At 42.7% G+C, this 26,635-nt stretch overlaps 1 protein-coding gene and 1 long non-coding RNA gene across 10 annotated transcripts in view; one reads left to right on the forward strand and one right to left on the reverse strand.

The window, feature by feature from the left end:
- Positions 1-1,167: 1,167 nt before the first annotated feature.
- The window catches only part of TMEM63A (transmembrane protein 63A), a 47,319-nt gene continuing 21,851 nt past the window's right edge, over positions 1,168-26,635 (forward strand). For 2 of the 9 annotated variants that reach the window (XM_084828654.1, XM_084828657.1), the window contains exons 1-9: positions 9,792-9,911; positions 10,884-11,022; positions 14,158-14,352; positions 14,961-15,040; positions 17,860-17,920; positions 19,628-19,665; positions 21,287-21,429; positions 23,565-23,616; positions 25,693-25,801. In XM_084828654.1, coding sequence (XP_084684780.1) covers positions 14,167-14,352; positions 14,961-15,040; positions 17,860-17,920; positions 19,628-19,665; positions 21,287-21,429; positions 23,565-23,616; positions 25,693-25,801 — 669 coding nt within the window. In that variant the 5' untranslated portion in view covers positions 9,792-9,911; positions 10,884-11,022; positions 14,158-14,166. Of the gene's footprint in view, positions 1,335-9,791; positions 10,002-10,883; positions 11,023-14,157; positions 14,353-14,405; positions 14,547-14,960; positions 15,041-17,859; positions 17,921-19,627; positions 19,666-21,286; positions 21,430-23,564; positions 23,617-25,692; positions 25,802-26,635 lie in introns of those variants that run through there. The other 7 variants (XM_084828652.1, XM_084828655.1, XM_084828651.1 and 4 more) reach the window with 5 other exon arrangements.
- On the reverse strand, positions 14,970-15,962 carry LOC146360024 (uncharacterized). Its single transcript, XR_014786914.1, has 2 exons — positions 15,718-15,962; positions 14,970-15,588 (listed from the first exon to the last, which is right to left on the reverse strand). It is a non-coding gene; the product is annotated as an uncharacterized LOC146360024 (long non-coding RNA).

A 26,635-nucleotide genomic window follows, 5' to 3' on the forward strand; every position in this document is an offset into this window, starting at 1 on the left:
TTATATCATTAAGATCTCAGGGCAGCATACGGATAAAATAAACAGTATAAAATAAATAATTTAAACAGCTAAAAGCATATTAAACCATTAAACAAGCTAATACCAATATAAAAATCTAAAACAATAAAACAGTTAAAACAGTGTGCAACTTCAGGAATTCATTTAGCCCTCAAAGGCTTTGGTGAAAAGCCATGTTTTAACTTGGCGCCGAAATGAAACCAACATCTGTGCCAATCGGGCCTCCAAGGGGAAGGCATTCCACAACCGGGGTGCCGAAGCAGAGAAAGGCCTCTCCCACATCCCACCATGGTCTCGCACTGGTGGGATGCAGAGGAGGGCTCCTCCAACAGATCTCAGTCCTCGGGCAGGCATATATAGGGAGAGGCGCTCCCTCAAATATTGAAGTCCCAAGCCACTTAGGACTTTAAATGTCATCACTGGGACCATGAATTCTGGCTGGAAGCATATTGGTAGCCAGTGCAATTCCTTTAAAACTGGTGTTACATGATCTTCACGAGACGTTCCAGTCAACAGACTAGCCGCTGCATTTTGCACTAGCTGCAACTTCTGAGTCATCTTCAAGGGCAGCCCCACGTAAAGTACATTGCATAGTCTAATCGAGAAGTTACCAGTGCATGTACTAGTGTGGCTAGGTTATCCCTGTCCAGAAAAGGCCATAACTGGTGGATCAGCTAAAGCTGGCCCTAAGTACTCCAGGCCATGGAATCCACCTAGGGCTCTAGTGACAGGAATGGATTTATGAGTACTCCCAAGCTACACATCTGTGCCTTCAGGTGTGTAGCTCCTACACACCCATCCAGGACAGGTTACTTGGGAAGAAGTAACATTCCCAGACTTGGGAAGGAATGGCTTAACACTCTGAATACAACAGAGTAAACCGTGTACATCTATCTGCTGTTGCTTACTTATGACAAAAGTCTTTTTTTGCTGTATTAAGTTACAAATTGCTAGTCATGTGCTCATGCTTAGTTGCAAGATATAACATTTCTTCTTCTGTTTTCTTCTGATAAGACCTGACTGATGCTTGAAAACATATGACTCACAACGAATACGCTACCCATGTGCTAGGAGAATGCACCCTTGTGATGAAAGAGTGGGAGGGGTGGGGGTCAAGACCTGTGAGCATCAAAAAAAAAAAGGAAGAGCAGTTCTAAAAATGCAGGAATGGTTGAAGGGAGAGGAGAAAGAATCAGCAGCAACCAGTCTATAGAAATGAATAATAATAAGAAAGCAGTTTGAACGAGAAGGGGAGATAACCAAGAACATGAGAATGAGCCACTGAAAGAAGATAAAACAAAAGTTTACAGAGAGTGGTAAGAATATGGGGTGGGGAGAAGGAATTTATGACCAAGATTTTTTGGCACTCTTTCATTTTGTGCTTTCAGTTATTACAATTCTGGAAATATTTATCATATCACACTGAAATATAGCCAGTGTTATTAAGAACATGCCTGAGATGTGAGCTATATGGTATGACTTCCAAGTCACGCACAATTTCATAGAAGCTATTCCTTATCTTTACAACATATAATGTATAGTGGGTGTGCAGAATGAAATCTAGATGTTTTAGGCTGGCTCAGACTTTTGTGCTTTTGAAATACAGGAAGACCCAAGTCAGACAATCCTGTTAGATCTACAGTGATTTGGGAGTAGTGTGTAAATAGCTCTGTGGTGTGTTCCTCATATGCTGTAGCCCAGATACCCGGAGCCAGGCCAAAAGGAGTTTGTGTAAAAGTCTATTAGATTCCTCTTTTGTACTTTAGTCTTTGAGTGAACTTGACATTTAAAGCACACAAAACAAAATGGCGGCAATTTGTTTTTACTCAGGTACACAGGGAAAAAGGAAACAAAGCTTTTAAATGCTTTCTCTAGTTCTGTGTGAATACACTGACAGCCAAAGAGAAGAATGTCTTGTGACGGATGACATCAAGGCCTTTTCAGTAGTCCCTTTAAATACTGGATAAATGTTGAGATTTTGTTGCCACTGAGTATACACTCAACAGAGTGCCAGAGATAATCCCAGCATCATGAAGAGTGTATAATATTTGCAAACACATATTTGTCATATTCTCACTTTGTTATTAGGTGTACATATACAAATTGTTTATTACATTTTTATACTGCCCAATAACTGGAGTTCTCTGGGCAGTGTACAGGTAAACATCATAGATTTACACCTAAAAAATGTGTGAATTATCTGGGAAATCCGTGACTGGATATCCTGCGTGTTTTGTTCTTCTTGTTCTTACTGACATACTTGCAGTTTAGTGTGAGCAGTGGCAGAGGGAGAATATTTCAACCTTTCCCCATGCCATTTTCTCATTCAAAATTGTACCCCTCTGTAGGGGCTGCAGTTTGCCCCACAGGGGGGGAAAACATACAGGTGTTATATCTCCTGCCTAATGGGTGCATGTGGCCACTTCCAACGGCAGCAGTCTAGACAGGTATGGCCCCTACAGGGTTCCAAGGTAGCCTGAAACACTTTGAGTGTTCAAAGTGCTTGACATACATTATCCCATAATCCTTACAACAACCCTATAATGTAAGGCAGTATTATCATTCCCATATTATAAGTGAGGAAGCTGAGGCTGAGATAGCGGTTTTCCTGAGGCCATCTAGGAAGTTCACCTGCAGTCCTATTTCCACTTCTTTGGAGTGAAGCCCCACTAAACTTCATGGGACTTCTGAGTAGGCATGCATAGGATTGCCCTGTTCATAGCTAAAGCAAGTTTTGAACCAAGATCTTTCTGGTTCACAGCTCACTTTCTTAATTTTTACTGTAAGTCTCTTTCTGCTATATGTTACTGTGAGAGCTAAAACCTACGTTTTCTTCCCTGGCCCCAGCCTGAGCCCCTGACTATAAGGAATTGATGACTGCTCAAAAATCATGTCTGCAGGTGGGTTAATGCTAACCAATGGACCTGCCATTCATATGGAATATTAAGGAAGGAAATATTGCATTATTACTGGGGATTAGGAATAGTGCCATTTTAGACCCATAAAATAGATTTAAGGGACTAGATTTAGTAGATAGGGTCCCAGAAGAACTATGGACAGAAGTTTGCAACATTGTTCAGGAGGCGGCAACAAAAAACGTCCCAAAGAAAAAGAAAACCAAGAAGGCAAGATGACTGTCTGCTGAGACACTGGAAGCAGCCCAAGAAAGAAGGAAAGCAAAAGGCAACAGTGAAAGTGGGAGATATGCCCAATTAAATGCAAAATTCCAGAGGTTAGCCAGAAGAGATAAGGGATTATTTTTAAACAAGCAATACACTGAAGTGGAAGAAGATAATAGAATAGGAAGGACAAGAGACCTCTTCCAGAAAACTAGAAACATCGGAGGTAAATTCCAGGCAAAAATGGGTATGATCACAAACAAAAATGGCAAGGACCTAACAGAAGCAGAAGAGATCAAGAAAAGGTGGCAAAAATATATGGAAGATCTGTATAGGAAGGATACTAATATCGGGGATAGATTTGACGGTGTGGTCAGTGAGTTAGAGCCAGACATCCTGAAGAGTGAGGTTGAATGGGCCTTAAGAAGCATTGCTAATAACAAGACAGCAGGAGATGATGGTATCCCAGCTGAACTGTTTAAAATCTTGCAAGATGATGCTGTCAAGGTGATGCATGCCATATGCCAGCAAATTTGGAAAACACAAGAATGGCCAACAGATTGGAAAAAATCAACCTATATCCCCATACCAAAAAAGGGAAGCACCAAAGAATGTTCAAACTATCGAACAGTGGCACACATGCCAGTAAGGTAATGCTCAAGATCTTGCAAGGTAGACTCCAGCAATTCATGGAACGAGAATTGCCAGATGTACAAGCTGGGTTTAGAAAAGACAGAGGAACTAGAGACTAAATTGCCAATATCCGCTGGATAATGGAGAAAGCCAGGGAGTTTCAGAAAAACATCTATTTCTGTTTTATTGACTATTCTAAAGCCTTTGACTGTGTGGATCATAGAATCATAGAATAGAATCATAGAATAGTAGGGTTGGAAGGGGCCTTCAAGGCCATCGAGTCCAACCCCCTGCTCAATGCAGGAATCCAAGTCAGAGCATCCCTGACAAATGGCTGTCCAGCCTCGTCTTGAAGGCCTCCAGTGTGGGAGAGCCCACCACCTCCCCAGGTAATTGGTTCCATTGCCGTATTGCTCTGACACTCAGGAAGTTTTTCCTGATGTTCAGCCAGAATCTGGCTTCCTGTAACTTGAGCCCATTATTCCGTGTCCTGCACTCTGGGATGATCAAGAAGAGATCCTGGCCTTCTTCTCTGTGACAACCTTTCAAGTACTTGAAGAGTGCTATCATATCTCCCCTCAGTCTTCTCTTCTCAAGGCTAAACATGCCCAGTTCTTTCAGTCTCTCTTCATAGGGCTTTGTTTCCAGTCCCCTGATCATCTTTGTTGCCCTCCTTTGAACCCTCTCCAGTTTGTCTGCATCCTTCTTAAAGTGTGGTGCCCAGAACTGGACACAGTACTCCAGATGAGGCCTAACCAGTGCTGAGGAGAGGGGAACTAGTACTTCCCGGGATTTGGAAGCGATGCTTCTATGAATGCAGCCCAAAATAGCATTTGCCTTTTTTGCAGCCACATCACATTGTTGGCTCATATTCAGCTTGTGATCGACAACAATTCCAAGATCCTTCTCGCTCGTAGTGTGGTTGAGCCACGTATCCCCCATCTTGTAACTGTGCATTTGGTTTCTTTTTCCTAGGTGCAGAACTTGGCATTTGTCCCTATTAAATGCCATTCTGTTGTTTTCTGCCCAGCGCTCCAGTCTATCCAGATCACTTTGAATTTTGTTTCTGTCTTCCAAAGTATTAGCTATCCCTCCCAATTTTGTGTCATCTGCAAATTTGATCAGCATTCCCTGCACCTCCTCCTCCAAGTCATTAACAAAAATGTTGAAGAGCACTGGGCCCAGGACTGAGCCCTGCGGTACCCCACTCGTTACCTCTCCCCAGCTTGAGAAGGTCCCATTGATAAGCACTCTTTCAGTCCGATTCTGTAGCCAACTGTGGATCCACCGGATCGTTGTTTCATCTAGCCCACTTCGAGCTAGTTTGCTCATCAGGATATCATGGGGCACTTTGTCGAAAGCTTTGCTGAAGTCGAGGTATATAATGTCTACAGCATTCCCACGGTCTACAAGGGAGGTGACTTGATCAAAAAATGAGATCAGATTTGTCTGGCAGGACTTGTTTTTGACAAATCCATGTTGGCTTCGAGTAATCATGGCATTGTTGTCAAGGTGCTTCCAGATGGATTGCTTTATGATCTGCTCCAGAATTTTCCCAGGGATTGATGTCAGACTGACTGGTCTATAGTTCCCAGGTTCCTCCTTTTTACCCTTTTTGAAGATAGGGACAACGTTAGCCCTCCTCCAGTCATCTGGCACTTCCCCCGTCCTCCATGATTTCTCAAAGAGAATAGACAGCGGTTCTGAGAGTTCTTCTGCCAGTTCCTTTATGACTCTAGGATGCAGTTCATCTGGCCCTGGAGATTTGAACTCATTCAAAGTAATGAGGTGTTCCTTGACCATATGCCTGTCGATCTCAAGCTGCAATCCTGCCCCTTCAGCCTGTACTTCGCCTTTGCCAGGGGGGTCATAGACCCTCTTTTGGGAGAAGACTGAGCCAAAGTAGGAATTGAGCACCTCTGCCTTTTCTTTGTCATCTGTTATCGTTTTGCCATCCTTATTTAATAGCTGAACAACCATTGCTTTCCTCTGCCTTTTACTATGCACGTAGCTGAAGAAAGCCTTTTTGTTGTTTTTAGCATCCCTCGCTAACCTCAGCTCATTCTCAGCTTTAGCCTTCCTGATGCCATCCCTGCAATTCTGTGCTACCTGCCTGTACTCTTCCTTTGTTACTTGGCCTTCTTTCCACTTCCTATATGTGTCCTTTTCCGTTTTCAGGTCATCCCTAAGCTTTTTGTGAAGCCACATTGGCTTCTTCTGTTGTCTTCCACCTTTTCTTCTTGTTGGAATTGTTTGTGATTGTGCCTTGAGAATTTCCTTTTTTAAAAGTTCCCACCCATCTTGGACTCCTTTTCTCGTTAGCGTCGCTTGCCATGGGACCTTACTGATCATTGTTCTGAGTTTATTAAAATCAGCTTTCCTAAAATCCAGGGTACACGTTTGACTACACTCGGCTTTTGCTTCCCTTAGAACCAAGAACTGAAGTACAACATGGTCGCTTTCCCCCAGAGTTCCTGTAACTGCTACTTTATCCACTAAGTCATCTCTGTTGGTTAGGATCAAGTCAAGGATAGCCGATCCTCTAGTTCCTTCCTCTACTTTCTGTAGGAGGAAGTTATCCGCCACACAAGTCAGGAATTTCCTGGAGGGGCCATGTTTTGCAGAATTTGTCTCCCAACAAATATCGGGGAAATTGAAGTCCCCCATTACTACTACATCATGCTTCCTTAAAACATTGGCTATTTGCTTTTCAAAAGTTTCATCCTTGTCTTCTCCTTGATTGGGTGGCCGGTAGTAGACTCCGACCACCATGTTCCTTTTATTCTTTGCTCCATTTATTTCAACCCAGATGCTCTCGATGGGGCTACCAAGCTCCATCATAACAAACTGTGGCAAGTTCTTGGTGGTATGGGGATATCAAGTCATCTTGTCTGCCTCCTGAGGAATCTGTATAACGACCAAGTAGCAACAGTAAGAACAGACCACGGAACAACAGACTGGTTTAAGATTGGGAAAGGAGTACGGCAGGGTTGTATACTCTCACCCTACCTATTCAACCTGTACGCAGAACACATCATGCGACGTGCTGGGCCTGATGAAGCCAAGACTGGAGTTAAAATTGCTGGAAGAAACATTAACAATCTCAGATATGCAGATGATACCACTTTGATGGCTGAAAGCGAGGAGGAGCTGAGGAACCTCATGACGAAGGTGAAAGAAGAAAGTGCAAAAGTAGGGTTGCAGTTAAACCTCAAAAAAACCAAGATTATGGCAACCAGCTTGATTGATAACTGGCAAATAGAGGGAGAAAACGTGGAGGCAGTGACAGACTTTGTCTTTCTAGGTGCACAGACTACTGCAGACGGTGACTGCAGCCAGGAAATCAGAAGACGTTTACTTCTTGGGAGGACAGCAATGACAAATCTGGATAAAATAGTTAAGAGCAGAGACATCACACTGACAACCAAGGTCCGCATAGTTAAAGCAATGGTATTCCCCGTAGTAACCTATGGCTGCGAGAGCTGGACCATAAGGAAGGCTGAGCGAAGGAAGACAGATGCTTTTGAACTGTGGTGCTGGAGGAAAATTCTGAGAGTGCCTTGGACTGCAAGAAGATCAAACCAGTCCATGCTCCAGGAAATAAAGCCAGACTGCTCACTTGAGGGAATGATATTAAAGGCAAAACTGAAGTACTTTGGCCACATCATGAGAAGACAGGATACCCTGGAGAAGATGCTGATGCTAGGGAAAGTGGAAGGCAAAAGGAAGAGGGGCCAACCAAGGGCAAGGTGGATGGATGATATTCTGGAGGTGACGGACTTGACTTCGGGGGAGCTGGAGGTGGCGACGGCCGACAGGAAGCTCTGGCGTGGGCCGGTCCATGAAGTCATGAAGAGTCGGAAGCGACTGACCGAATAAACAACAACAAGACCCATAAAACAAAGTTCTGCTTCTGCATAAATTGTCAAATGCCTACAGGGAGAGGGCAGTGAAAGTAATTTGAGGAACTGCAAAACCAGACTGCATACCATAGACGCTCAAACACCAATATGGAAGTACAGTAAAGAAGAAAGCATTACCTGTTAAGTCTCTGCCTTTCATACAGCTGTTAAAGACACAGCAGCCCTGTCAGAAAAACAGGTGGGTACTTTCATGGGTAGTGAAGTACTGGGAAGGAGTGGAGGCCTGGCCTGAAAGGCAAAGCACTCTTGTGTGTTAATATTTCTCTCAGGTTGCATGTTACAGCAAAAACTAATCTGCCAATTGAGGATAACACTAAATCATGCATCTGATGAGCTTTCCTGGCTGCCTGAAGATGCAGTGAGGAGGGGCCAACCTCAAAATTTCAGGGGAGCGGGAGAGAGGCAATTTTAGGCCCTTAATTTCTACAAATATTTATGGTCAGGGAGCCCCCACACTTGCTCTTCTGCTTAATATTTGTACTATAGTTTAGGGTTATAGTACCCCACATTTGCAGTTCTATGTAGTATCTCAGGATATATTTTGTGCTGTGATCGTTAGCTTCTGAGCCTCTCCCAGGGCAGATACAAACATTAAGAAAGAGTAGCGTTGTGAGTGGTCAGCTGTAAGTTTATTAAGTTCCTTATTCTGCCTTTCTTTGAAGAAAGATTGAGCAAGGTCTGTAATTTTATACATCTTCGCAGCAGCTAGTGTTGCATCTGGCTCCCATCTGCCCTCTGCAGGGCTTAGAATTCCCTGAAATTGCTTTTCAAGGCAAAGCAGAATTTCATAAATGGCAGGGTGTTTGTTATTCTTTATTTACTCTCTTGTGGAACTGTAATGTGGTGATTAAAATAAACCCTGCTTAATGGATTGTGGCCTTCTGGTTCATTCCCTTGAAACAATTTATGTGATTAAAATAATCTCTTGTTATGAAGGAGGCTCCACTTCATGAAAGTTTATGCCCCAAGAAATCTGTTAAGACTTTAGTGTGCCATGAACGCTTTAAATATTCTTTTTCCTCTAAAATCTATCTGTAACCGATCCATCTCATCTCAGTACAATTCTGACTTCTAATTTGAATCGAAAGACTCTCCTTCCATACACCTATCACTCCAGCCTCCCCTGGCTGAGCTTAGTTTGAACCCAGGCTCATGCTCAAGAGCCCTAGAACATGCAGAGTAGCAAGAGCGCCTTTGAGCATGTGCAAATTGACTTTCCCTCACCACTAGGTAGCACAACCAGACTTTCCTGTACTGGCAGCTTCTCACCTTAGAACTGAAGCCCACTTATGATACTTGCATCTTTGTACAGGCCTGGAGGGGCATGTATATTTGAAAGTAAGGCTTACAAAGCAGCCTTCCCCAGTCTGGTGCCCTCCAGATGTGATGGACTACAACCCCTATAATCCCCCAAACAGCATAGGTGGCTAGGGGATTATGGGAATGATAGTCCAACACGTGTGGAGGGCACCAAGCTGGGGAAGGCTGTAGTAGGGCACGCTTAGTCACCAGGTATCATCGCAGCGGCGGCCTATTTCATTACGCGCCCCTATGAGGAATTTAAAAACGTAACCAAATTGTTCTCGTCTTACAAATGTACGTGGAGAGATACGTGGTCGGCGCATGTGGATTTCGGGGTGTCTGAGGCACAGGTCTGCCTCAGGCGCACAAACTCGAACCACCGAGAACTAAAAGCGCCCTGAGGGGATGATTTTACTGGAGGCCGGGTCCGAATAACACCGGCGCATGCGTGGCTTTAGGAATCGCCTGGTGTTGCTCCCACTTTATGCGGGGCACAGGCCGCCACCTGCCCGCGTCTCGTTACCTGGAGCACGGTCAGCACAGAGCCGGTAGTCGCCGGCTCAGGTAACTGAGGCCGGGCCTCTTCTGGCTGGGGGAGAGCGCGAGAAAAGTTCTCGTCCAGAGCTGTCAGTCAGCCACTCTCTGCCCTACAGAGGCGCCGCGCGGAGTTTTCCCTCTCGGTGAAAGGGCGACCGAGCCAGCCACACGACTGGGAGGTGGGAGGCTGGAGCCTCCTTCCCAGCCTGCTTCCGAGCTGATAGGGAGGGCAGCTCCGCCTCTCCCCGGACTCTTCCCTGCGGCTTCCTGCTCTCTTATAGTGGAAGGGACGGCGGGAGGAGAGTCTGGGCTGCGCCTGGGGCCTTGGACCCCCCCCCCCGAACCCTCTTTCTGCAACCCACGAGCTCCGTGACTTCAGGCAAGTCCTCTTCCTCATCTCTGTGCGACTTCCATTTTCTCTCTTCTTTGTACTGAGTGGAGGTGCCTTATCTGGTCAGAACGCAGCAAGGTGAATTTGAGTCTCTGAACTATTTATCCTTAACCCCCCCCCCCAAAAAAAACCCTTTTACTTTCTGTAATGTTGACGTGTCCATTTTTATTTAAAACCAACCTTTGCTTCACAAGTCGTTTTAGAGCGGCCACTCCCCAACACCCGGTCCCCGACAAGAGGCTCTAGTTGTTAACAGCTGGTAGAGATTCAACAGCTTTCCTGGCTGCCTGAAGATGCAGTGAGGAGGGGCCAACCTCAAAATTTCAGGGGAGCGGGAGAGAGGCAATTTTAGGCCCTTAATTTCTACAAATATTTATGGTCAGGGAGCCCCCACACTTGTTCTTCTGCTTAATATTTTGTACTATAGTTTAGGGTTATAGTACCCCACATTTGCAGTTCTATGTAGTATCTCAGGATATATTTTGTGCTGTGATCGTTAGCTTCTGAGCCTCTCCCAGGGCAGATACAAACATTAAGAAAGAGTAGCGTTGTGAGTGGTCAGCTGTAAGTTTATTAAGTTCCTTATTCTGCCTTTCTTTGAAGAAAGATTGAGCAAGGTCTGTAATTTTATACATCTTCGCAGCAGCTAGTGTTGCATCTGGCTCCCATCTGCCCTCTGCAGGGCTTAGAATTCCCTGAAATTGCTTTTCAAGGCAAATCAGAATTTCATAAATGGCAGGGTGTTTGTTATTCTTTATTTACTCTCTTGTGGAACTGTAATGTGGTGATTAAAATAAACCCTGCTTAATGGATTGTGGCCTTCTGGTTCATTCCCTTGAAACAATTTATGTGATTAAAATAATCTTTGTTATTTAAAGGATGACTATAGTATAATGTTGGCATGGGTCCATGACATGACCAAGTTTCATCTAAACAGATTGCCCATTAATTTGCCTACAGATATTACCATGACACTGCCGCTGCCAGGCAGCTGCCAGGAATCAAGTGTAATATCACAGTGCGTGAATATCTTATTTGGGTGACGTATTTTCACGTATACGCACCGTTTGAAATAGTCAGAAGAACAACGGAAGTTGAGGTAAAATGACGAGTTGAAATTACAACTGTAAAAACTACTTTAAGTGACAATACTTGAAGTTTCTTCTTAAGAAAATGTAATTGTCAGATTTTTAAGTGAGCCAGTCACTTTCTGCGAGTGCTTAATGATAAGCTCCTGTTTGCATTCATCTTCAGGTGATTGGCCTGTGCACAGATGCAGGGGCAGTTGGGCATGGGACTGCTGATAGCCCCCCTGCTTCCTGCTCCATCCTGACCCACTGGCCATCTCCACCACCTCCTTCTCACCTGCAGGCTGCAGCCACCTCCGTTGTTCTTCTGTCTGCCCACCACCACCACTGTAAGGACCACTGCCACCATTTCACCTGCATGCCTGCCCACCACCGCCTCCACTACTCACTCGCCCTCCCACTCCCGCCACCACCTCCTCCCACTCCCCAAAATGTTTCATTGTGGGGCAGCACCACTTTTGAATGGGTGCTTGGCTCGGCTCTGCAGATGCCGCCCACAGTTTTAAGATTATGCCAAAAGTGGAAGTGAGGAGCATGCCAAAGACAGCACACTTGCTCAAACCCATTCATACTTGATAACCCATGGGTTGTCATTACATGCAAACTGGGTCATTGAGTCTGGCCTATGCTCTTGCCTGTATCTTCAGCATTGTGCTTCTCTCTGCTTCTCAGTTCAGTAAACTAGAGGCAAGACCCACCCCCTCCAAGCAATCAGGTTGCAGGGGATAACAGTGGCACGCTTGCCCAGAAGGTTTAACATTACTCCAAACGTTCAATTGTGATGCAAAAACATTAACATATTTAACTAATGTTGTTACATGCCAAATGATAGATGTCTTTAAAATATCACATCCTTAAATATAAAAAGGTCTGTACTATCTTCAAAAAGGAAGATCCTGGGAATTATAGACCAGTCAGTCTGACATGGATACCTGGGAAGATTCTAAAGCAGATTATAAAGTGCTTGATCTGTAGGCACCTTAATGCAGTGATCTCTAGAAACCAACATGGATTTGTCAAGAACAAGTCCTGCCAGACTAATCTTATTTGATATTTTGATTGGGTAACTTCCATAGTAGATCATGGAAATTGTGTGGACATAATATATGTTAATTTCAGCAAGACATTTGACAAAGTACTCCATGATATCCTGATTAGCAAGCTAGTTAAGTGTGAGTTGGATGGCATTGCTATTAGGTGAATCCACAGCTGGCTGAAGAACTATACCCAGAGAATACTCGTCACTGGTTCTTCATCAGACTGGAGGGAGGTATAGAGTGGGGTGCCACAGGGCATAGTCCTGGGCCCTGGAGTCTTCATTTGTATTAATGACTTGGAGGAAGAGGTAAGGGAAATGCTCATCAAAGTTGCAGATGACAGAAAATTGGGTGGAATAGCTAATACCTTAGGCAGAAACAGCATTCAAAATAATCTTGATAGGTTAGAAGTCTTGGCAGAAAATAGCAGAATGTAATTTAGCATAGACAAGTACAACGTTTTCAAAGACAAGTTTTCATTTAGGAAAAACAAATAAAAAGCACAGGTATAAGATGGGAATACCTGACTTGACAATAGTATGTGTGAAAAGGATCTTGGAGTTGTAGTTTATCACAAGCTGAATATGAGTCAGCAGTGTGATGTGGCTGCAAAAAAAGCAAGTGCAATTTTAGGTTGCTTCAATAGAAGTATAGTTTCAAAATCATCAGAAGTAATAGTTCCACTCTATGCTGTGTGGGTCAGACCTCACCTTGAGTTCTGGACACCACACTTTAAGCAGGTTTCCAATAAATTAGAACAAGTTCAGAGAAGGGCAACAAAGATGATCAGGAGACTAGAAACTAAGTCCTACAAGGAAAGATTGAAGGAAGTGGGTGTGTTTAGGCTTGAGAAGATACATCTGAGGGTGGGATATGATAGCGCTTTTGAAGTGCCTAAAGGGTTGTTACATGGAAAAGTGCTGCAACCTGTTCTCTATCATCCAAGACTGTAGGACATGAAATAATGGACTTCAGTTACAGGAAGGCAAATTTCAGTTTAACATCAGGAAAAACTTCCTAACTGTCAGAGCAGCCAGACAATGGAACCAACTGCATAGGGAGGTGGTGGGCTCTCAGGCAATGGAGTTATTCAAGCAAAGACTGGACAGCCATCTGTCAGGGATGCTTTAAACGGGATTCCTGCACTGAGCAGAGGGTTGGACTCAGTGGCCTAGATGGTCCCTTCCAACTCTGTGATGCTCCTACTGCAGACTTCTTCCAGTTTGAACTTCAGATTAATCTGTATTAATCCAGAATTTGGGCCTGGATTGTTTAGAACAAATAAGAACAGCCATGCTGGGATTAGACCAAGGGTCCATCTAGTCCAGCATTCTGTTCACACAGTGGCCAACCAGCTGTCGACCAGGAACCCCCAAGCAGGGCATGAGTGCAACAGCACCCTCCCAGCCATGTTCCCCAGCAACTGGTGTATAGGCTCACTGCCTCTGGTACTGGAGTACATAGCTATCAAGACTAGTAGCCATTGATAGCCTTTTCCTCCAGGAATTTGTCCAACCCCCTTTTAAAGCCATCCAAATTGGTGGCCATCACTACATCCTGGGGTAGCAAATTCCATAGTTGAACTATGCACTGTATAAAGCAGTACTTTCTTTTATATGTCTTGAATCTCCCACCAATCAGCTTTATAGGATGACCCTTGGTTCTAGTATTTTGATAGAGGGAGAAAAATGTCTCCCTATGCACATTCTCCACACCAGGTATAATTTTGTAGACCTCTATCATGTCTCCCCTTACCCTCCTTTTTTCCAAGCTAAACAATCCCAGCTGTTGTAACCTTCCCTCATAGGGGAGATGCTCCAGCCCCTTAATCAGGGGCTAATTAAGATAGGAATCTTGTATCAAACTATATTTTTGGCAACAAATGTTTATAGTCTGATGCTCTGAACTGTTGCAAAGCCTCTTAAATAACTTTATTGTAAAGTAATACTGCTTTTTTTTTTTTTTTTGCCGCTCTAGAATCTGTTTAGATTTGGCACAGTATATAAATGTTGTAAATAAATAAAATAATATTCCTGACTTTTTCTGGGCTATACTGCATAAAATGTTTTCCTTCCTGCTGTAACTGCCTTTCATATTTCCTTTTCTAAGTGAGACAACATGATTCCAGTGCTGTCCCTGGATATTGGACATTCGCGTCTGGTTTACTTCTTGAATAGAACTACAGATGCTGACTCTCCAAATGGGACCTACTGCTACAGCACTGCACGGGAAAGTACTGTGCTTCAAGGCGTGACCTTTGGTGGAGTCCCTACTGTCCTGCTGCTCGATGTATCTTGCTTTTTGGTATGTTCATTTTATGAACATTCTAATTCTTGTCAGTTTTCTCTCCCTTCCAGAATCCCCTAGTTCCCAGATGGGGATCTGAAGAAGGGTGAATTCATTCTGCTGAAATAGATACAACTTTTGTGGAGAAGGGCTCCAACAACAATCCACTTCTTCCCTACAATCTGCTATGACCTGACCAAGGAATGATATATGTGAGGGAATTCAAAGTGTGTGTGCAGTCATCTTTGGATTAGAGGATTTGCAACACTGATACGAAGTGGTCCTTTTTAATTCTCTTGCAACTGGGAGCATCAGCTATGGTGTATGCCAGAATAAATTTAAGAGCACCTAGTCAGAATCAGTGTCTGCTTGTCTGAAGTTTTTCTTGTGGATGATAATAATACCATTAAGGATTCCCCCCCCCCTTTGTTTCACATGTTTTACCCTTTTACCAATGAAAGCTTATGTTCAACACCAAAAGTCTATACTACTTTATGCCAAGTATAAATTTGGTCCTTAATCTCTCATTTGGAACTGTCAAATCTGAAACCAGTTTAACATGAAATGGTAAAGCTTAATGATGAGATACTACAGTGAAACTTAATGTTCCTTTTATTATTTCCTAGATGTTAATGTTGACATTTTCCATTATTAGAAGAAGATTCTGGGATTATGGTCGCATTGCACTGGTATCAGAAAAGGAGAGGTAAACATGTAAAAAGCATGAATGTCAAATGTTGGTATCCAAAATCCTAATGAGCCCCATAGAACATAGGTGGATGTAGAAGTGACAGTCTCATGCTGTTTGACTATGCAGCACTTTGATATGTTGGGGTACTGGCCCAGACAACACACACCCATAAATGTGCAGAACACAAAGGGGAAAAACTGGGGGCCAAACTAGATATAACTCTTAATGTGCCATTAGGAATTGTGTCACTGGGAATCACATCGGCATTTATTAAAATAAAATAAATAATGGGGGGGGGCATTTTAATAGGGACTGCAGCAGGGGAGGAAAGGGTTAAATCCTCCCTACACATTGTGATCCATATACACATTGTGATCCCCCTCCCCCCAAATGCCTGATGATAATTTTTAAAAGAAAAGTGATTCCTAATGTTGCATTTAGCATCAGGCCTAGTTTGGTCCTGAGAGAGGTCAAGAAGCTTGAAATTCATCCGGCAAATTAAAATGCACACAGATCAGCCCTTGCAGATTTGAAGTTTTAGGGCATCAGTTGCTTGCTGGATGCTGGCTTCCCTTACGGCAGGGGTGGGGAGAAAGTAGATCTCCAGATGTTTTGGACTTCAACTCCCAGCATTCCTGACCATCCTGGCAATGGCTTCTGGGAGTTGGAGTCCAAAACATCTGGAGATCTACTTTCTGCCCATCCCTGCTTTAGGATGGTGGCTAGCTTTAACTTGTACCACAGTAAAACTCCCAAGCAACAGTGGGGCGCCTGCAGTTGGGGATGTGTGGTTTTTTGTCAGCTGTTTAATAGGTTTGCTTTTTATTATTATTTAGGAATACAGACCGCAGAACAGAGGTGGGCAATACGTGGTCCACAGGCTGCATGTGGCCCCCAGCTGCTGCCCCAAATAAGAAAAAAAACCTTTTTAAATGAGAAAAAAAAGTATCCATAGTGGCTACAGAGCACCAAAAGGGTTAATTTTAGCTTGGAAACAAGCTAAGGGCATCTCTACACCAGCCTAAAATCCTGCATTTAAAACAGGGCTTTCTGCTTGCATTTTAAATGCAGGATCACAATGACTCCCTTTACACTTTACACATGCTTCCTTTCCCCCCTCCTTCTCCCCCAGCTGAGTCTTCCATTATCTTTCATTGATCTCCCTCCTTGCCGCTTTAACCCTTTTGATGGAGGAAACTGAAGCGGAACACAACAGGGTAATGTGATAGCTCATTATCTGCAGTCTATTTAAAAATGGAACAAAGGGCATTTCATGCAGGAGATGTCTGGGATGATCACTGCGTCATGTAAAGAGCCCGCAAACTTCCATGAAGGAGCAATCTCAATCGCAGGATAAAAGCCTGGTGTGAAGGAGCCCTAAATGTAAACCTTATAAAGCTCTGTAGTGCTACAGAGTGAGTTGCCACCAAATTTCAACAGCAAACCTGTAGTTCTCCCCCTTTTAAAAACTTTTGGGGGGAGAGTGTCCCATGGACTGCATGATGCCCCACAGAGTGTGGCCCGTTGGGGAGGGGGTCCTGGGGGTTGAAAATGGCCCTTGGACCTCCCTCAGTTGTCTACCTCTGCTGTAGTAGGTGGGAATGTCATGCTTCAAATCTTTAAATAACTAAAGTTTATTCAGTAATATCTGTCTTTATAAATAAAACTTAGGTTATGTCTATTAAACTGATTTATATACCTTGTTTTGCTGAATTGGGATGGATAGAAATCCTCTAAGGGTGCAATCCTATGCAAGTTTAGACAGAGGAAAGTCCTACAACTCCCGACATTATGCTGGCTGGGGAGTGTCAGGAGTTGTAGGTTTTTCTTCTCTCAAATCTTGCATAGTATTGCGCCCTAAAAACATTTGGAAGAACTTGGCAGGACACCTTTCTAGGAAGTAAAAGTCTCTTTTTCTAGATGATAGTCTTTTAAATACAGTTATGATGGTATTTGCAGGGAGAATGCTTATGCTATCATTTAATGGTGACCAAGAGCCCTAATAATGTTTAGAAATGAGGACTTGAATCCTTGTAATCATGGAATAGGCTTTAAAATTATGGGATCTAGAAGAAAAACTGCTTTGATTTCTTAGGAGCAAAGTATAAGAGGAATTTGTATATTGATGTGGGAGTGAAAAATTTCCAGAAAATTAATCCTTTCAGAACCTCACACCTATCTTATTTACAGTTTCATTCATGCTTTGCTTGCACTGTAGTGTGTGTGCTTCCTAACTAGCTGCTTCTTTCCCCTTCCTAAAATAAGCTTTAATTAGGGTGCATTCCTATCTCGATAGTTGGCAGCCTCCAAAGTCATAGGCTGCTGAGTATCCAATGCAGGGCTGCCTCTGTCTTTTCCCTGGACTGGTGATTTCACCCATCTAGGCGCAGCTTCAGGGAGGGGGAGGGAAGGAGGCCGGGATGTGCATAGAAAGCTGTGTAAACCAGCTTCTGCAGTCTCCTCCTCTTCCCACCCCCTTTTCGCCATCTCTGTCCTCCGTTTCTGAGCATGGAGATATAGATGGCGTGGAGAGAATGGCGCTGGTTATGAGAGGGAGGGGGTGGGGACTGTGGTTTCTGGGCTTCAGGGTCAGAGCCCTGGTTCCCACCTCAGATCCCAGAAACCGAAATATCCTATGCCCCCAGACGCTGTCTAGGGACACAGGATTGCGCCCTTATTTGTTCCGCTGCATGAGAAATCATTCTCCTCAGCTTTTCATTCTTGTAAAAGCTGCTTTCACTTTCTAAAGGCATCCTAAACGAGCCTTTGTAAGATTTTAGCAACTATTGTTAGTATAGTGCCCTAATCCTGGGACTTTCCTTTCTATCTTCTAGTGAATCCAGATGTTATAGATTATCATCATTTAATGGTCCTGATGACCTGGATGCTCATGAGGTCAGTAGCATTTGGGTTAAACTTATCACATTTTAGTCTCTGAGTGTAAAATACTTCCAGTATCTGAAGCCCACTCTCAGATGTGTGCTCATATGTCATCCTTTGCTTTTATAGGTTCTGTCTTCTAGTCCTTTTAAGATTGAGTACATTTTTTTTCTTTGAACCTATATTCAAAGAAAATATAGGTTCTTTGAATATTAAACAAGGAGAGAAACAGTATTTTGAAGAAGTGTACAGTATGCACTTGCATAATGTTTCTCGCATATTACAAAACTTAAATATTAACTAGGAATTCTCTAACTCTAAAATAGCAGCACTGAGACATAAGGAATTATGCAACAAAGCAGAACTCTTCAGTGACCTGTTGAATAACTGTTGGTTATTTACATCAGGAGTCAGTTTCTAATGACTGTTTCATGTTGTCAGCATGATGTAGAGCCAGCATGGTGTAGTGGCTAGAGTGCTGGACTGGGAGTCGGGAGATCCGGGTTCTAGTCCCCACTCGGCCATGGAAGCTCACTGGGTGACTTTGGGCCAGTCAGAGACTCTCAGCCCAACCTACCTCACAGGGTTGTTGTTGTGAGGATAAAATGGAGGAGGAGGAGGATTATGTACGCCACCTTGAGTTCCTTGGAGGAAAAAAGGTGGGATATAAATGTAATAAATAAATAATAAATAAATAAATTGTCTCTGCTTTAATTGCACATGTAGTTGTACTGAACTGTGTTGTATGGAGAATGGTAGTCTTACCTAGCAACTGTTTTCCTTAAGGAGGCCCACTTTACTCTTCTCAGTTATCCATTTATTAAAATGTGAAATTGATCATAATAATATATTTGCAATTGGGGGATAGCACTGTGGACTCTCCACTTATTTTGTCTAAAGTGATGTCACCGGAGAACCCTCCTATCTCTCCCTGACATTCCCCGTGCATTTCCTGATCCCTAGTTCAGGAAATTCGAGGATCCATGGGGCTCCCAATTTGGCAATTTTCTAAGGGAAACAACATCCCTATGTGTTGTGGATAGCATGATGGGTCTAGGAAAATCCCATGGCTATACACTGGAGTGATCAGGGAGGACTGAACCCTATCACTGTTGGAAGTCCTTGTCCCCACCAGATCACAAAGCTTGCGCACTGTTTGGATAAGTTTCAGTCAGCTTGCCTAAGGACTGCAAGATTTGAAATGAGCTGCCTACCCCATCTTGGCATCTTCCTTAGTATATTTGTAAAGTTCTCTTGTTAACTTGATCTCTTTTTTTAGACAGTTCAAATTACATTAGGTACTCTCTGTAGCTGTCTGCAGCATGGTGCCATGACATTATTAGGAGTTTTTAGGTCCAGCCCAAAGTGTTTTTTTCTGGGAGAATAAATTACTGATATATATCTAAAATTATTAGATTATTATGCCCCTTAAGAGAGGGGAGAGTGGGAGATCTCTTTCAGGAGCACAAGGTATTTCTGCTCATACAAAGGGGGAAGGGGTGACCTCTGATTTCTGACAACCCTTCCTTATACCTTGTAGCACCCTGCATGGCACCCCATGCCATTCTGGACTATCCCCAAACCCTCAGGAGTAGCTCTTCAGGGGGCATATGCAACTGCAACAGGAAAGAGGAGATGGGAAAGCCTCACTTTGCAAGAGGAATTCTGCTAATGATTCTCTGGATCCCACTGAACGTTTACAAAATATTTGTTTATTTCTAGGGGTTTTGTTCTTGGATGGCATCTGCCTTTACAATGCAGTGAGTATGCAGAGAAGCAATGATCTAACTGCTGTCTACTCTGTGCTTTGCTTAATACTGTTTTGTTTCTTAAGAATTATGAAAATGGAATGTTGTACATTTTAATGTTCTATGTTTTATTGTGTTAATTGAATTTTTGTAACCTGCCTTGAAGCTTGTTAATTATAAGGTGGTATATAAATCTTATAAAATCAATGAATAAAATATAATAAGGGATATAGAACTATGATTAGCGAAACTGTTTATAAGTTTTGAATGAGTGTTTAGACCAGTCTTCCTGCACATGGTTCCCTCTAGATGTGTTGGACTACTCATCACCCCCACCCAAGGCTGAGGGTGATGGGAGCTGTAGTCCAACTTATCTGGAGGGCATCTGGTTGGGTAAGGCTGGTTTAGACTCTTATTCTATTATATGTGTGTTTTAAATGTAATCCACTATTATACAATGGCAGCCTGCAGACTCCTTTGATGTTTTACCATCTAATAGTTGAATAGAGTTCCTGTGATGAGACGAGCCCCCAAATAAAAATTCACTAGGGAAGGATCATTATCTGCTTGTTTAGATCTTGGTCATGGCTCATTATATGAACTTGCTAAGAAAAGCATGGTTCTAAATGGGGATTCTTAAGATGTTTTCAAAAATAGGTACTATGAGTTTCCAAAGGGACTCAGCTTTTTCTCTTCCCTACCCCTTCAATTATCTTGCTAATTTTTCCAATTATAATAATTAGTAGCATTCTTTTTAATGATAGAAACCATACTTCACAATAAAACGAGTTTGGGTAAGAATAAAATGGGTTTGTAGGCTCTGTATTCCTCAGCAAAAGCTGCTGTCCAATGGTTGAGGATTAGGTTTAATGTTCTCTCACAGAAATGACACATATCTAGATACCTACTTGTATACCTCTTCCAGAACAAGGAGAATTAAAATTCTGATGGTATATTGACATTATTCCAAGCTGTGTAGTGACTTAACAGCTATGTTTCTTGTCTGTTTTTATTCAAATATTCTGCCCTTCTGATGCAAAAGCATCACTCAGGGTTGCTTACAGTGTTTTTAAAATGTCATTAAAAACAACAATATAGAACAATCAATCAAGGAGGCAGGGTTAGCAGTTAAAATCAAAACATTATCTGCCGCATGAAATAAAACAGTCTTTAGTAACTTCAAAAAATGGGAGGGGGGAACTGCACTTCATGTTGCACAGTGTTACATAATCTGGGTGTAGCCACTGGGAAGACCTCTCTCGTTCCACTCAAATGTGCTTCCACCCTAGATGGGATGCAGAGAAGGGCCCCTCCTTCAGATCTTAGGGACCAGGCAGGATGATATGGAAAGAGGGGGTCCCTAAGGTAACCTAGCCCAAGATATTTACAGCTTTAAAGGTAATCATTAACACTTTGAATTGTGCCCAGAAGCAGATTGGTAACCAATACAGCTGTTGCAGGGCTGGTTATTAATCTATGTCCATGTGAACTTTTATGTTATGACCATAATGAATAATACCAAATATATTCAGTCTGCCACCGTGCTGCAACAGAATATTTAGTTTGCCCACCTCTTAAGCAGTTTTGTCTTATAAAGCTTGGTGACTGACCTGTCTGTTTATTTGTGGTGCAGTGATGAAGAGATTCATGAAAGATGTGGAAATGATGCCATTATCTATCTCGCCTTTCAGCGCCATCTCATATGCCTGTTGGTTGTTGTCAGCATCTTGTCTTTGTGCGTCATACTTCCTGTAAATTTATCAGGCAGCCTACTTGGTAAGAAACCTTATGACTTAGAGCAGGGGTGGATAACCTGTGGCTATAGAGCCACCTGTGGCCATCAGCCTAATTATATGTGGCCCTCAACCTAATTTCAAAAAACCTCTGCAATCAGTTCAGACTTCTGGTAGCAGAGATCTGTCCCTTCCCTTGCAGCCTCCTGAATAGGAGGAAGAAAGAGAGAGGAAAAAGGGGTGGCAGAAAGAGAAAAGGGGTGACCCACCTTCTTTTGGCTCAGGTCCTGCCTTTCGCTCCAGCCTGCCCACCACAGACTTGCAGCCCCTGACAAATTACCCATGAGGAAATGCTGGAAAAAGGTTGTCCACCCCTGATAGAGTGTGTTCTGTGTCACCTTCAACACCTTGAGGATCAAGGCTCACTGACACCTATGGAGCCATAATTCTCAAACAGGAATTACGGCTCCAGTGATCAAAATACCTTATTCTGTAGCTTGTTTTGGCTGATGAGAGAAATGTCAGTCTCTTCATTCTGTTCTCCTGAAAGCGTTTGGGCATCTCATAAAACTTCTGTTGAAAATAGTGGTTTAGATAGTAGGTTAATTCTTCTCAGTTGGAGTAGCACATCTGTCTTGATGATGACCTATTACTGTATCATGCAATGTGTGCATTGGTATTCAGTAACTAGAATGAGCTTCTCTGCTATGTTGGCTGGAACCTCATGATTTATTGATTATTTATTTAATAGATTTATATACCACTTACCATATTTTAAAAATATCTTTAAGTGGTTAATGCATCTAAATTACTATTATCTGAAGGACTTAATTCAGGGTTTTCTAGAACCAGCAACCCTTGCATAGAAGAATGAATCCTAGGCTCGGTGCTCACTATGTTGGGTATTGAAAGTATATACATTCGATCAGCCTCTGCATACCAAAGATAATAGCTATGAACTGAGCTAACCAGTCATTTATCCATGGATGATGCAAAAAGTGAGTTGGCAATCTCTAATAATCTAAGGCCTCTTTCATCTGTTTGAATTCACAGCAACCTGTTGATCATGAAAACAGATTGGAAAGTTAAGGGGTTATTAAAATTACACGTATAAGCCTTTTAATGCACAATACATTCAGTGGAACTGAAAGTGGTATATTCAAAATGTATGTCTCTCTTTTCATGCAATGCTTGAGATGCTGGAGGTCATAGGTAAGAAATCAGTAAAACTAAGAAGGATGTCCTTGTTATCAACATTTCATATCCAAAGGTGTTTTTTAAGGAACCTAAAGGCTCTCTTTTTCAGCATTTCTACATGCAGTTACTGAGATGAAAACGTCACCGAATATTATTGTAATGTAATAGCCAAGTGGAGGACCCATCATAATTCAGTGGGCAGAGGAAGAAAGGAGAATCCCCTTCCCATACCCAAAGAGCAGCAGAGAGACTGATGGAGACCTGCTCTCTCAGTCTCTTTGCTTCACCCTTCTGGTGGAGAGCAGGGGTAGAGGAAGGGAAGGAGAGTTTTCTGTCCTCTCCCCCTCCCCATGTCATTTCCAGGTTCTGAAAGGTCTGGCAGTTTGTTAGCCTATTCAGCTTGGAAACTCCTGATATGTTCCCCTCCAACTGGAGATATCTGCTAGGGGGACCCAGCTAGTGCTTATCTTAAGTTGGAGGAGCTGGCAGCAGCAACATTTCATATGCACAGAGATGGATGAAGATGTCTGCAAAATTTAAAGTGGAGGAAAGTGGGTAGAAGACTGTCTGTCCCTCCCTCCCTCCAGCTATCACAATGAGCCGTTCAGCTTGGCCTGCATCTAGTGCATGCATACTAGTATTGTCTGTTAGGAGGTTCCTGATGACCTAAGGGGAATGCCCTTGTGTTAACAGCTGGAATATTTGAGGATTTTGGTGTGGGTGGGGGCGTGGGTCCTTTCTACCTAATCCCCATATTTTTCTGCATGGCTGGATGATCTTTACCAGTGGTAGAGAGCTTGCCCTTGCCCTGAATATTACCAATGTACCTCTGTAGTGTACATTGACAGCTGTGTTCACAAATAAGTATAGAATTGTTATAGTAAAAAGCAGTAGTAATATTATAAGAACGCAAGCCACTTTTTTTTGTTATTTGTAATGAATCAATTAAAATTGCATAAACTATGCTGTTCTATTTGTCAGATAAAGACCCTTATAGCTTTGGGAGAACTACTATAGCAAACTTGGAAACAGGGTAAGTAATCACCAAGGTATTACATCTTATATTCTGTGTATAGGATTTCTCTCTTAAATATTCCTTAATTTTTCTGTTTGGGGAGTTTTTTTTTCATGTCATATAGTGAAAAAAAACAAAACCCTGGTATGTTAGGCATGCATTGGGAGCAAGATGTGGTGGCTACACAGCATTTTAGTTTCCCTTGGCTTGATTTGGAGTAGACGTGAAAAATAAGTCATGTTAAAATTCTAATTCCCTTCACAGAAGTTTAACCCCATTGTCAATGGAAGTGCAACAGGGCTCAAGTGTTTCTTCCTTTTCAGTAAGTTGTACCTGCTGTGGCAACAAAAGAATCTTAAAATACTGCTTCCATTATACCTTTGAACACTGCACAACAGTGGCCCAGGTGTCAGGTTGCTTAGGAAATGTAGTTCCTGGGATACTTGAGTCCTTATTGTGGACATTAGCCCCAACAAATACATTTCCCAGGGTTGTGGCACTTGGGACATTGCTGTGGCAGCATTCTAGGACAGCATGGAGGCCCTATCTCTGCTGCCAACACCACCACCGAGTCTGGGAAGGGGGCAACTGAATGGGCTGGCAACAGGGTAATCTTATTTGAATCTGGGCTCAGAGGGACCCAGATATGTGAATTTATGTTCCTAGATGCCTATCCCTATATTTGGTGACATTGCGAACAATAGTGGATGCTAAAAAATAGAATATAGAAGTCTGTTGCAGTTTAAGGTTTTTAGTCCTGGTATGCTGTAAAATAGGAAATAATACGTATACTTCCCACTTAAATTGTTCAGTCGTTCAGTCACGTCCGACTCTTCGTGACTCCATGGACCATAGCACGCCAGGCCTTCCTGTCCTGCGCTCTCTCCCGGAGCGTGCTCAAGTTCATATTCATTGCATCGGTGATGCTATCTAGCCATCTCATCCTCTGCCGTCCCCTTCTCCTTTTGTCCTCAGTCTTTCCCAGCATCAGAGTCTTTTCCAGAGAGTTTTCTCTTCGCATTAGGTGGCCAAAATATTTGAGCTTCAGCTTCAGTATCTGTCCTTCCAATGAGCAGTCTGGGTTGATTTCCTTTAGTATGGACTGGTTTGACCTCCTTGCAGTCCAGGGGACTCGTAACAGTCTTCTCCAGCACCACAGTTCGAAAGCATCAATTCTTCGGCGCTCAGCCTTCCTTATAGTCCAGCTCTCACAGCCATACATTACTCCTGGGAAAACCATAGCTTTGATTAGACGGACCTTTGTCGGCCAGGTGATGTCTCTGCTTCTTACTATGCTGTGTAGGTTTGCCCACTTAAATGCCCATCCAATTATCAGAGCATGGAAGGATTTACAAGGATATAAATTTTACACTGTAGTAGTGTAATTACTAGCACATAGATATTTCAGTTATGCCTATATTTATATTAATGTGATTCAACTGGACTTTGAAAGCACATGCAAGTTATTAATTTTGTTGTAAAACAACACAAAATAGTACTGTTTCTACAAATGAATTCTAGGTTCTGATAAGCCAGAAAACCTAGTCTCAGGCTTTTGAAAGCTTAGGTCATACTAAAAGTGTTGGGAGGCTGTTGTTCAAAGATAAAACAAGTTCCATGAGCCCAAGGGCACTTTGTAGGCCTTTTTTTTCTGTCTAAACATGCATAGGATTGTTTCCTTAACATACCAATTGGCAATTCGACTAAAAATAAAGATACTGGTTTGGATCAAAGTTATCATGCAGGTAAGGGGGCTGGCAGAAGCTGACTTCCCTGCCCCATTCAGCTCCCAAAAGGCTCCTGCAAGGACCAGAGCACCCTGCTGAATGGTTTGGGCTGTGGTGTGGGGGACTTAGGGATGAGTAGAATCTCCGAAAATCGAGCAGAGGCTCAGACAAATATGTGAGGCCTTTGTAAATATGTTTTGTAGCTACATTTAAGATTGGCAGTTGCTTGTACACTTTTAAAATACCTGAGTCCTGTATATTTAAACTGGAAGGTCTAATTGAATGGTCATAAATTGAATGGTAATATAGGCAAATGTTACACTCAAGTCATTTTACTTCTAATATTCTGAAACATTATATTCCACAGCAACAACCTTCTCTGGCTACACACATTCTTTGCTGTAATTTACCTGATTTTGACAGTTATCTTTATAAGACATCACAGTAGATCCGTCAGACACAAAGAAGAAAGCCTAGTAAGTTCCTATGTTTTAAAATATGTTTTTTGCTGCTTATCATATGTAGGACTGAGCCGTAACCAGGAGGGGAAGGGTCGTGAAAAACTACCGCTTGGCAAATTGTGCATTCACATACTTATTTTGCTGATTTGGCAGAGGGGTGTGGGGAGGGAGAAAGCTTGTGAAATAGGACAAAAATAGTTGCCCATTCAGAGTGAAGGCAGGAAACATTGTCCTTATAGTGATTTGGTTTTGTGATGTTAATCTCTGGTGTCATCAGGAAACCTATTCAAAGTAAGGGTGATGCTTTCTGCCTTCACTCTGATTTGGCTGTGATGTGATGTCTTCAAATTGCCTACATGGTTCCTTAATGGCTCCAGCTGCCTCAAGAAAAAGGCCATCTTTAAAAAGAAAGGAGTGCTGATGTTGCAAGTGAGGGAGAGAGAGAATTTTCCCCTTCTATCTTAAAGGTTTTAGTGGATGAAAATTCAGTGCAGCCTGAATCCTAAGCCTTTTGTGAGGAAAAAAAGCAACCCTCTTTTTTTTACGTTAGTGATGCACAATAAGGCAGCCAACTAAAAAAACCAGGCTTCAGCCATTCAACCTGAGCTTGACCATAAAAAAAGGTAGCTGTGGTTTTCATCTGCTGCAGTCTTAGGTGATTGTTTATGCTTTATGGGTTAATGTTTTGTTGTTTATGCTTTAATGTTTTGTTTTTAATCTTGTAGCCGCTTTTTGTGCTCACAGACAAAAAAGCAGTGTAAAAATAATCAAGTCAAGCTAGGTTTAATGCAATCCTTAGTCTGTTGCTTGTGTGTGTGTGTGTGTGTGTGAGAGAGAGAGAGAGAGAGA

This window comes from Heloderma suspectum, chromosome 1 (assembly GCF_057233095.1).
Source record: "Heloderma suspectum isolate Gila_16-S chromosome 1, 16-S_ref, whole genome shotgun sequence".
Classification (NCBI taxonomy): domain Eukaryota; kingdom Metazoa; phylum Chordata; class Lepidosauria; order Squamata; family Helodermatidae; genus Heloderma; species Heloderma suspectum.